The sequence below is a fragment of the Gopherus flavomarginatus genome, chromosome 3 (assembly GCF_025201925.1).
Source record: "Gopherus flavomarginatus isolate rGopFla2 chromosome 3, rGopFla2.mat.asm, whole genome shotgun sequence".
NCBI lineage: Eukaryota > Metazoa > Chordata > Testudines > Testudinidae > Gopherus > Gopherus flavomarginatus.
Genome location: NC_066619.1, coordinates 128,131,579 through 128,144,515, shown reverse-complemented (window position 1 = coordinate 128,144,515; position 12,937 = coordinate 128,131,579). Strand labels below are relative to the sequence as shown.

Below are 12,937 nucleotides of genomic sequence, written 5' to 3'. Positions count from 1 at the left end.
CTCCAACATCCAAGCAAGCACAGAGTCATAATGGTCAGGCCTCTGCTCAGACTCATCACATCAACATGCATCTCCGTCTGGCCCAGCCATGGTGACAGCTGCAGCTAAGGGACTGCTCGGTGCATCCAGAAAAGAAGAGCCAGCAGCGAACGCATGTTTGTGAGTGAATCCACTTAAGGACCAGATGCTGCCCTCGGTTAGCCGGGGGAAAGGCTGTTGACGGATCACCAAGAGCAGAATTTGGCCTCAGGTGGTTTTAGAATTTTCCACAGGGCAAGAAATTGTCCACTGTGTTCAACATCTGTAGCAGCTGAGAGAACATGAACGGTCTCACCACACATCCTTGCCACATTTAATCCTGGGCTTCTAGCGAAGCTTCCAGGCTTAGAAATGCCAGCCCGGTTCAAATGAACAATCACGGGGTATCCAAAGCTCACCATGGTTTTGACCATTGCTCCCCAAGTTCCCAGAACCCTACCCAAGAAGTTGTACCCAATAAAGCATTGCAAAGGGTCCTAATAAAGCTTTCTCCAAACACTGCATGACCGAGCAGGTTAGAGTGTTCTGGGTAGGAAGCTGCAAAGCGACCACTGTGGGCAGGGCTGGATTTACACCTTAAGCACCCCTAGCCCCAGCATCTTCAGTGCCCCCACTGCCTACAGCTGATTTTTGTGTTTTCCGTAAAAAATGAAACCAAAAGAAATACAAACACAGCCTCCCTGGGAAGGCACAAGACCCTCCGTCATGCACAGCACTCCCAGCCGCAGCCAGGGCACAGCCCACCTGCCCCAGGCGAGGTGCAAGGGGAGGACTGTACCTCTCCTCATGGCGAGTGGTCCCCGGTGTTTTCCATCCCTTCTGCTCCTGGCATGGCAGTCGCACTCCGGCTCTGCCCATGCAAGTGAATGAGGTTCCCGCAGTGCTCCTCCCACTCCCTCTGCGGCCCAGGGCAGAGGCAGCAGGGTGGCCAAGTTTGGGATGGTGCTGGGATGTTCCCAGCACATTCAGCAGCCGCCCTGCCTGGCTGAGGCTCACAGCACCCCCAGGCGAGATGGCTCGGATGCTCACCCTGCTCCAGCCCCACACGCTGGGCGGCCACCAACCCGCGCCAGGAGCCCGGCCGTCCGCAGAGGAGCTGTATGTATTAACTTCTTAACTTTTAACCCACTTTTAGGCACCCCTAGATCACCAGCGCCCCTAGGCACGGGCCTACTGTGCCTAATTGGAAATCCAGTCCTGACTGTGCGTATCAAAGTCTTGGACAAACATTAATTTGCTGGTGCCACTTGTTCTGATTAGCCAGCTCCTTTAGTATGGCTTTGGGTGCTTTGTGAAATCACGAAGGGGATATTTTAGAGTGGGTTGGACTAACAAGCAGGTATAATACAAACTCAACCATGTGTTTTATGGGGAAAGGTTAAAAGTCTTGGTCAAGATGTTTTCAAAGAGACTTGTGATTTTGGATGCCCAATCTGAGTCCTCTTAGAGGGTGCTGCCTAGAGTAGCGTTACATCAGCATGGCCCAGCCGTAATCAAATGGTGAATCAGTCCCATCGCATGACCCCTACAGTACAGGGCATTGGACACTTGCCTTTTGTTTCTCCATGGATATGTGTCATTCCTTGTTTTCGCCTGGGTTCAGACCACCCCCACCGCTCTGTCACTCTTGATACAGAGAGTTCGTTTCATTTCCTCCTCCCCCTGCTCCGCAATTATTTTCTTTGCACCATCTTCACCCATTGCTCATTGTTTGGCCATTTCCCCTCAGTCTATGTTGACCACGTGCGGATTGCCACAGGAAGGCCCAGGCCTGCACCGGGGGCAGCGCAGATGCACTGTTACATCAGGAGCTGCGGCAGAGCTCCTCCCTGGCATTGTTGGCCTCTTTAATCTTCCTTATAAGCATCAAGTAGTAGCTATAGTTGAAGGAAGTGAAGGAGCGATGATCCAGTATGGCAAGTCAGATGTTCCAGTCTGTATAGGAAAGCTGTTGCGTCTTCTCTCTTTCGCTCTGATTTTTGAAGTATGTCATTAGACAAGGCTAAAATTTTCAAACATGCTCATGTGACCTAGATGTTTGCAAGTCTAAGTCTCATTAGCAGCCAGTGGGACTTACGCTTCTAGGGGTCAGATTTTCAAGGTGCAGATCTGTGCCTAGTGAGATTCTCAAAAGGGTCTAAGTGAGTTAAGCACCTAACTCCAATTAAAATCAATGTGAATTAGACACCTAACCTGCTTAAGCCCACTAAGTGCCTATCTGTCACTGTAAGGGTTTAAATACCTTTAAAAAATTTGCCTCTAAGTCTCTTTTGAAAATGGGGCTTCGGGTCCTAAGTTACTTGGATGCTTCTGAAAATGTTCCCTGGTCTATACACAAAGATGTGCTGGTTTAACTAAAAGTGTGATATTAAAACCGGTTTAGTCAAATCTTTGGGTATGTCTACACCAGGTGTAGGCAACCTACGGCACGGGTGCCGAATGCGGCACACAAGCTGATTTGCAGTGGCACTCACACTGCCCGGGTCCTGGCCACCAGTCCGGGGGGCTCTGCATTTTAATTGAATTTCAAATGAAGCTTCTTAAACATTTTAAGAGCCTTATTTACTTTACATACAATAATAGTTTAGTTACATATTATAGACTTATAGAAAGAGACCTTCTAAAAATGTTAAAATGTATTACTGGCATTCCTAACCTTAAATTAGAGTGAATAAATGAAGACTTGGCACAGCACTTCTGAAAGGTTGCCAACCCCTGGTCTACACTACCCGCCGGATTGGCAGGCAGCAATCAATCCAGCGGGGATTGATTTATCACATCAAGTCTCGACGCGATAAATCGACCCGAGTGCTCTTCCGTCGACTCCTGTACTCCAGCGCCGCGAGAGGCGCAGGCGGAGTCGATGGAGGAGTGGCAGCAGTCAACTCACCACAGCGAAAATATCATGGTGAGTCGATCTAAGTATGTCGACTTCAGCTACGTTATTCACATAGCTGAAGTTGCGTAACTTAGATCATCCCCCACCCAGTGTAGACCAGGCCTTTGTGTATGGATGCTCTTAGTTTGGCTTAGACTTGGCTTATAGCTGTTTAGCGTGCGGGAGGAAGCTAACGCAACATAACCAGTTTTAGACCCATGGCTGTGTAGCCACACAGGGGTTTGCACCTGTTTAGCTAAATTGGGTTTTGAAATTAGTTTAAGTTAAACTAGTGCGACTTCTGTGTGTGGACGAACTCTTAGAACCCTTTGTTTTCTCCATACTGGGTAACACTTCGTGCTTATATCATTATACCCATTTTATAGATGAGGAAATGGAGGCACAGAGCGCAGGGGGGATGACTTGCCCAATGTCATGCAGCAGGCCAATGGCAGAGCTAGGACTAGGATCCAGGGCTCCTGAGTCCCAATCCAGTGCTCTATCCACTAGCCCACACTGCTTACTAATACCAATGTGAATAAGAAATTGTCATCACTCATGTGACTCTGTCGTCATCCTAATAACCAGTGTCATTACATGTAGCATCAATCTTGCTCAATGTTTTTAACTACAAACCTACATAACTGCAGGGCTTTTAAATGATTCACATAAACCAGCCCACAAAATTCGCCCTGCTCCTTTTCTCCTGGAAGAGTGTTTTATGTGACAAAGCACAGGTTTAAGAAAGACAGCGGATTGCACCAATTTGTCACTCTGTGATGGTTCTGAGACACAATAAGCCAGATACCCAGTCATTGCTGTTGCAGGCTTACAACAGGATTTTGTTTTTCCCACTTGGGCGCAGATTACACAACACAATCAATCTTTCATTCACTCGCGGGGTTTAGCAGGACACTGGCTCATCAGGATTCTGTTTTCTGTATCCTTTCCCCACCCTGGCTTTCACTGTATTGTATTTAAACACATTGCAGGCACTGTTGAGGGGACATCCTGTAGGCCCAGCTCCTGCCTTGGCTTACAGAACAATGATAGCTTAATGATGTGATTTAATAACTGTAAACAGGCTCCTCCATCCACCACACCATTGTATTGTCCTCTTTCCCATGCTTTGCCTTCACTAGCCTCCAGCGATGGGATTTTCAGGCATGCTTTGCCTTGGCCTAACTCTTGACATAAGTGGATGTTTCACCACTGCCTTCAGGGGAACTAAAGGCCCACCCGAAAGGTCTGACCTAGCCCTGTACCTGTGCCAGTGGGGAGCACCTGGATTCTCCATTGTAGGTCAGATCCAAAGCCTTCATTGGACTTTGGGTTAGATTTGTAGTTGGCTGCCTGCCTTCCCTCACACGGCCTCTCTCCTCCTTTGTACTCCGATTCTTTTTCGTCTGGTCTCTCCAGCTCCCCAGGGGGCACTGCGGACCCACTCACCTTCCCCACTGTGTAGGCTGCAGTCTGGTTCATACGCTTAGTTATTTCTGTGCCCATCAGTTGCTGAGCAGGGAGTGGGCATGACTTCCATGCTCTGGTGAAGAACAGATCAATGGCCAGTAGTGAATTTGAACTCAGACCTCAGTGCCTGGGGATTTCTGGTGGGACGTCAACAGATGTCTATTTGGGAGTGGGTAGGATTGGGGCAGTAGCTCCAAACATTCCTGTGCACTGGCATTGGGGCAGATCATAACAGGCACATGGGGCTCGCAAAACCTTAGGCCCTGATTCAGCAAGGTATTTAAGCACATACCTTTGCAACAGCCATCTAAAAATCACCGCAACTGCTTTTCGGCCCAAGCACAATTTGTTCTAGAGCTTCGTGTCACAACAAAGCTTGTTCCTTCCAGATTCAGGGGACATGTATCAAACCCCGTCAATGCTCTGTGAACTCTAGATTCCTCACTCAACATCCAGCTGCTCCCTAGTTGGCAGGGTTATCGTAGCCTGTCCTTCCTTTGCACATTGAAGAGTATTTTTGGGGGTGAAGGGAAAAAGCAGGGATATTTTTCCTCCTGTCATGAGGCTTCACTCCTACTAACAGCAAATCCAGGGCCTGACCCCAAACTCGTTGAAGGCAATGGAAAGCCTCCTATGGATTTCCTAAGAGCTTTGTCTCTGGAGCCACATGATGAATATACATGATGTAAAGGAGATATTTTTATTTGCTGCTGCATAGACTAACAAGAAGGTCAGTCTGATATCCAGTACTCACTCATGGGCCTTCCTAATCTTCAGTAGCTGGCAGAGAAAGTGTCACTTGCTACATGCTTCCAAGGAAAATATTTCCCAAGGGAAAACATAAAGCTGGAACATTTTAGGGCCAGATTTTGATTCCTCACATTCTGTTTTTACACTGTGTATCTCCACTGACTTCAGTTGTGTTACTTCTAATTTGCATCAGCATAACTTAGAGGAGAATCAGGTCTTTGGAGTCTTCAACAACCCGACAACTTGTATAAACACAAGAATTGGATTTGCTGATACAGGCAATGAAATTCCAAAGTAGCTCATCTTTTCGCTGATTTAAACTTCAAATCTGCTAAACTTCCATAGGTTTAATCCTCCACATTTTATAGGGATGGCTTTTCTGTTTTTCCTAAGGAAAACTAACTAACAATAACATAGACCTGGGTATAACTAATGGTTAATTACCCGTGGGGGTAACATTGTCCTGGTGAAGTTTGGACAAGTGAAAAAAAAATAACATGCTACTGTTATTTTCTGGCATGTGCAGGCTCACGCTTCTAAATTACTCCACTACCATTTTACTTGCAAATGTACTAGCGGATTTTCTTCTCCCAGTTCAGCGTGGTAGAGATGTAATATGAAAGTATTACAAAAAAGGTATGAAATCACTTTATTTTTTTTTATTGGCTGTGATTCCATTTTAAAAGAACATCATATCACTTATCCATGTCATGCAGAAAAAGGTAGCAGGCAAATTACAAATGAAATTTACATTCACAAAGTCTCTACTTTAAATCATCTTCTGGCTGCTTGGAAGGTACTGCATGCATCTTGGAGACAACTGGGGGCATTTCTATTAGAAAAATGCACCACCTAGTTAGAGTTTTGCCTTTGTGCGTGTATGCGTGTGTGTGTGTGTATGAAAACAAGCATTTTTTTCTTTTTTAGAGGACAGTTACTGAAACATTTTACGACTCAGCACATGAAAAACATTATCTTGGTAACAGAGTAAAACAGATACAGACACATTTCAGATACATAGGACATTACATTCAGGTCACAACAGTTGATTGGAAACAACAGTTATACTAGTGCGGTAAGCTTGTCAAAAAGATGCGGTCAGCAGCATTGGCATGGTCTTTCTTTGACAAAGGGAAGGGCTGGGGAGAAACTAGTCTAACATACAATACTAGAAACATAGATGGAGAAACGCCAGAGTGATTTAGCACATGATCTGTTCTCTTTTTTTTTTTTTTTAACACAGAGTAGCATTCATAATTAATATTGCAGTCTGATTTCATATGGCTTTCTCTAAAGATAGATGTAAGTCCATGAAGGGCAATGATAAACTAAATTAGTTGCCCTCCACAAAGTGGAGACCTCTTGATTTTTTTTATTAAACAGAAAGGCCCTGGAGTTATGGAGGAGAAAGAACGGCTAAAATAAGAATATATGGCCGCCTACCTTTCTGTGCAAATAAAAACCAATCACAAACAGAAGACCTCATTTTCCTGAGATTGAACATATTGGTGATGCAAATAAAACGATGGCATGGAAAGACAAAGAGATATTCAGAATCCAAACAATGAACCATGTTTCTCTTTGGTCTTGTTTAAGTGCTTTGACAGCTGACTGAGCGCTGAGCGTGTGGCGTTTTTACAGTGCTCCTCACATTCATGCACAATACAAGTTAGCTGAAGGGGTTGGGAGTGATGATTGTCCAATTCGGGATGGGGGACGTGCCCATTTCAACTTCATTCCAAGTTGCTGAGGCACTTTGGAGCTGGAGAAACCCTCTGAGTTGGCCCATAACTTAGTTAAGGTCCAAAAAGTTATTGGAGGCAAATCTTGTCAGCGCATGCTGCCTTTCTCCCCATAGGGACTGACCTATATGTAATTCACAGGCAGAATATCCTATCCATCGGGTTTCTTTACTGAACGAATGACAATAAAAAACTGGGGGCTCAGACCTGCTCCCCCTGAAGTCCGTGGTCAATGACAAACTCCTGTTGAGTTTAATGGCAGAGGGACTAGATCATACGTTGGGAGCTCAAGTGAGAGGGATATTGGCTACAGCTGGGACGAGCTGGGAAACCCTACAATGGTTCTGACGGCACTAATAATAGACCTTGTGAATTATGCCAGACAAACGGCTCTCCCAATTCTGCTTTATGATCTTGAGGCCAAGCCCAGTGGATCTGACGGAAAGACTACACAGGCCCCATATTTTTGTGCAATTTCAGTCTCCTAGAAGGACAAATCGAAGAGGGGAGTGGAACTTTTAAAAAACAAACCCACTTGTCTCCCCAGGAGCAGCAACACTTGCTTGTGATCTGTGAGACCATGCCGCACAGGCTCCTGTATTACCTCTGACCCATTTGGTTAAACCAAAGACTTGTAAAGTCACCTACAGCTGGACAGAACAATGTATTTTGTCTCCACAAGACAGACCCTGAAAAACCCAATATAGAACAACAAGAGAAGAGAAAAGAAAAGGCAAGACAGCAGGCTCTGCTTGTGTCTCGGGACTGGAGCTCGCATGGAGAGGAAAGGAAATCGCTGCTGATGGCCAAAGGACGAGTGGTGAGTAAAGCAGGAGCAGATTGAGCAATGTCCACTTACTTGTGGAACCTACAGTAGTTTTTGCAGGCTGCTGGGGTGAGAGTGGCTTTAAGGATGAGGAATGACTTTTATACTTTAAAAGGAAACAAATGGGCTCTGGAAACGGAGAGCTGAGCGCTTTCATTAGGAAATGACAGATCACTGACGGCTGCTCCGATCTCAAATCTAGGCACAAAGATAAGAAACAATGTCGGCGACTGAAGTCTTAAGGGAGAAATTCATCTCTCTTTAGTGAAAGCGCAGCCAACCAATGACAACGCTATCTTAAGATGTCACAACAGTCTGCTTTTGCCCTTGGGAGGCTGACTTGCAGCTCTCAGCATCCAGCACACAACTTTCATGGGGTAGTTTTCTAAATCCTATCCCTACACTAGCAAATTCTCTGGACGCGGAGTGCGAAGGAAAGCACAAGTCCTTCAGCATGCACTAGGGGTTTGGAGCATGCTCATTACACTGGTCCATAAGTGGCAGGGAGTGTACAGCCTGCAGGCAGTCTGTTGCAGTTGGTATGTGTGATTCTATAGGTGATGCTCAAGGGACAGCATGTACAGCCTTATTCCACCTCCTCTGCTTAAATCCAGCACAGATTGCTCCTGCCTGGCTCATGTAAGAATCTAATTAGGAGCCCAATTCAGAAAGATGCTTAAGCATATGCCCAGCTTTAAGCACACGAATAGTCTCACTGGAGCCAATGGACTCGCTCTGATGCTATCTATGGAATGGAAGGACCAAGTTCTCTGCTGGTGCTCAATGGTTATAGCACTGCTCAGTGCAGGGAAGTTTGGTCTGTCTACACCAGCAGAGCCTCTGTCCCAAAGATTTTATCAAACTCAGGAAAAAACAAAATTCAGAATGAGTATTCAAAGCAAAACCCAGACTCACTGGGACTAAGCAGGTACACTTCCACGGAAGTCAACAGCAATGCATCCACTAACCCCAGCTGGAAATTGCACCGGTCCTACAATTTGGCAGTAGATGAACAGGATATTCTACACTGGCAATCCCAGGCGTACTTAACTCTACAATTGGTTTTATAGTAGCAAATATAAATGTCTCGTTCTCACACCAGTCGGCAGCAGGCACACAGAGCTGAATTATGCCTCCTACTAAATCTGCATCTATGGGATATTTTTCCCTCTGTCATCCATGCTAAGTGGCTATTTACTTGCAAATATGTTGGAAATAATGAGTAACCATTTGTTTTCCAAGCCTGGGCTAGCACAGGGCATGTGGCAGTGTAATTCTGCCAGGCAAACAATCCGCTCGTTAGAAGTCTCCTGAGACAGTTTCTTTTCTCGTGAGACCAAGACGTGATGCTGACCAGAAGCTCCAGACATCTACAGTGACGCTGAGCTGAAAGAGTCCCAGAACTGAAGGTCAGCTCTACAAACAACAGACCAGATGAAATGATGAATAACGGTGTCACAAATAAGACTGTACACATATATTCACTGCGGGAGCAAGGCAGCAGCATCTGGGGACAATGTGTTATCTGACACTATTAGGTTGGGAGACATTCTAAATCCATCTGAATCCGAGAAGGTTTGAAATGCGACGGTAGGAGAGTCCTGGTCCCACCTTCCCACCACCAGGTAAATGTGCAAGTACCCAGTGATGCCACTCAATGTTATAATAATACTTAGCTCCTGTACAAGCTTTCACCGATTGACCCTCACAACATCCCTGTGAGGTAGGTAAGTATTATTATCTCCAGTGTATAGACGGGGGGACTGGGACAGAGAGGTTAAGTGACTTGTTCAAGGTCACAGATGGAATCAGAGTCAGAATCAAGACTAAAACTCAGAAGCAGTTCCTGCCTCCTGGGCCTGCTCTCTGACCAGAAGCCCACCCCTCTCTGATGCCACCTGCGGGAACAGAGCATTTGCTGGAGCTAAAATGCTATTCCTGGAAACACAGCTGGGAATGGCAGGATTGAATATGCCACTGGGGAATCTTTGCCGAAAGCGGAATGTTGGGGAATCTAAGTATCCACTCCACTCAGCGGTGGGCTTCTAAGGCCCCTGGGTTGGGACGTCCGGTACTACAACACTAGCGAACCAGTCTGGCCTAGATCTAAAGACAGCACCGTCCACACTACACACTGGTCATGCTATTCATTGTATGGCTATTCCCAAAGCAACAAGACTCTTGCTTAGATTCTGAGGCGGTTGGTTTCTACCATGAACACCTGGTGCAGAAGGCTCAGCTCTTCCGCAGCTCTGAGAACGGTGTTGGAGACAGGAGCTGCACATGGTTCACTTTTCAAATGATCTCTTATTTATGAGGGTTATGGAATAAAACGGAAAAGGTCTGTTTCCATGGGAGATGGAGGCATCCCTTGCTACAAGAGATGTACCCAACAATGAACAGCCAGGGTGGCTTGATCAACGATCATATTAAAAATTATAATAATAATTAAGGAAAATAAAAGAAGCCACTGCTCCCTGTTCGTGACCATTCCTCCTGCTTTGGATGGAAACAAACATGAGGCTTTTTCTTTGCTGTTTAATGTACAGTTGTCTTATTTAACATACATAGTACTATGGCTTATAATAAAAGTTGTGTAGACTGCAGCTCGTTAATCCTTACACCCATTCAGAGGCGTCTACTGGATGCGACTATGTACAAAATAGGAATGGATGGAATCTCAGGGGGCCAGGGGAGAGGTCGGGGGGGGTAGAGTGGGGGAAGAGGGTGGGGTTGTGTGATGTGTGGCAAGATTGTAAATTCTCATTGGAGAAATCCATTGCTTTACTGTTCATGACAGTCCAACAGGCTGCAGCCGTTACTTCTTGAACATGTCTTGAAGAGGGCCAGGTAGATATTTGATGACTGTGTCTAGAATACTCTCCTCTTCCTCCTCTTCCTCATCCCCACAGCCGGGGGGTATGGCCTTCTTTGGACGGGTCAGACTCCCCTCGGCATTGGCTTCCAGCGCGGCCTGGGCCTCAGCTTCTCTTTCTTCCTTCTTCTTTATCCCGTACTGCAGGGGGAAAGAACACACTGTCAGACACCCAGCGAACACAGTGGCGGAGGGGGTCCGTCAAACATTGACATTTGCTCTGACAAGGCTCCCGGCTCACCGCAGCGCATGGTGTTAAATAATCATGAACCTTTAAATAGGAGCCTGCTTCCAAATGTCAGTTCAGCCCTGCTATAGAAACCTGAGGTGCCAATGAAAATAAAACTGTGCCTCTGACTGCTGCAATATCTGCATAATGGTTAGCAGCCTTCTGTTCCCTACCCAGGGAGCAGAGATATCCTGTTGAAAGTAGCCCCTCCTAAGCACTGCCCATTACTCTAATGATTATGTCCCTCACCAGGACAATACAAACTTGCATTTCTTAAACTTTAAAACGTTTAGGTGGCATTATCCATAGCGCTCAGTGTTAGCATAAGAGTGTGTCTACATGGAGGCACTCAGGAAAATTAATCTGAATTCACTTTTAAAGTGGATTAGTTAAACCACATTAAATGCCTGGGTGGATGCCCCTGTTCAGTATTTACAGTGGCCTGAATATAGTTTAGCTTAATTCGCTTTGAAAGTGAATTAAGCTAAACCAAATTCAGGAAACTTGAATTCAAAAGAGCATCCATACAGGGGTTAATGCAGGTGAACTAATGCACTTCAAATTCACACCTTTAGTCAAACTGGATTAACTTTTCTGAGACCAGGTCTACACTGCAAACGTGTATAATGACATTGCTCAGGGCGGTGAAAAATCCACACTCCATAGCAATGTAGTTATACTGACCTAGCCTCCCTATGTAGACAGCACTGTGTTGACGGTATCCGAAGACAAGCCCTGAGTGTCCCTGGGTAGACAAACCCTAACACTGAACCTGCGAAGTCAAGGGGCACTTTACCCCGGGAGCAGAGTTAGGTCAACACGATGCACAATTGAGGAGGACTCGACGCAGCACAAGACTTTGGTATGTCTACACTACAGGGAATACACCGGCATCACTACAGGGCTGAAGCTATGCCAGCATAATCCCATTGTGTAGACACAGCCTTCACTGACTGAAATTATTTTTATGTCAGTGCAGGAACACCACCTCCCTGAGCGATGGTTGCTAAGTTGACGGAAGCATTCTTCTGTTGACCTACATCGGGGTTAGATCAGCAAGCTACAATGTCAAGGGGTGTGGATTTTTCACACCTGTGACCAAGTAGCTATGCCAACCTCAATTTTAAGTGTAGACCAGGCCTTCATTTTCTATCCTGGGGCCAGGTGGTAATAGCACTGCGGAGGAAAAAATGATTAGCAGCCGACAGCAATCCATGAAAGCAGAGGGGTGAGTTTAGCAGACTAATGTGGCCCTGTATCTCGCCTCTTTCTTATCATTTAGATAGGAATTAGACCTTTGAGCTCAAAACATACCTTCTTCTGAGCTGCAGCCTCTGTAGGCACAGCAAGCTTCTGTACTCCTGTGTACGGATCTGACTCATTACTGTTTGAACAGAAACATTCTCAAGCCTGCAAGTGGAGTGGAGATTTGCTACTCTCCCTGAGAATTAAAGTCAGGAAGCCGAGACTCTACATGAGTAACAGAATTTTATTCTAGGGTTCTATATTTAAACAGCAGCATTCACCAGAGAAAGGTAAGACCTGCCAGACTGGGTCAGACCAGGGATCCAGCTAGCACAATTATCCTGTCTATGACAGTGGTCAGAACCAGGTGTTTCAGAAAAAGGCATAAGATTGGACAGGTCTTGGCTTCCAAGATCTGGGTTTGACCCACCTCAAGGAAAAATTTCTTTATCATCACTCCCAATTCCCCGATGGCCATTACACTTTTCAGGGTATTTTCAGAGGTTCCTGTTACTTCCAGAAGAAGTTGCTTTGAGCTCACGGGGATATTAGAAAAAGCACTTCAGCTTTGACAGTTATGTACGAACCTACAGCATCCAAAATACCCTTAAGCCACTCTTGTAGGCTCACCTTCATTTCAATTTAGCTGAATTGATGAAGAGGAGTCTAGGTGTAGGTTAGATTTTCTATGGAATGACCTGTCTGCCTGCTCTGAATGCGTCCATATTCCTTCCTTCCATCTTGCCCACATTCTAATTAAAGCCCTGAATGGAATTAAGATTAAATTTAATACAACAGATTCACAGAGAGACTAACTAGCCTGAACCTTTGTAAAGGCCAGCAAAACACTTTGCAAGAATAAGTGTTTTTGAAAAGAAAATTA

The 12,937-nt window shown here is 45.7% G+C and overlaps 1 protein-coding gene across 1 annotated transcript in view; it reads right to left on the bottom strand.

Moving 5' to 3' along the window:
- Positions 1–7,489: 7,489 nt before the first annotated feature.
- CPLX1 (complexin 1) overlaps positions 7,490–12,937 on the bottom strand; it is a 199,143-nt gene continuing 193,695 nt past the window's right edge. Inside the window, exon 4 of the mRNA XM_050943245.1 lies at positions 7,490–10,721. Coding sequence (XP_050799202.1) covers positions 10,524–10,721 — 198 coding nt within the window. The 3' untranslated portion in view covers positions 7,490–10,523. The remainder of the gene's footprint in view (positions 10,722–12,937) is intronic.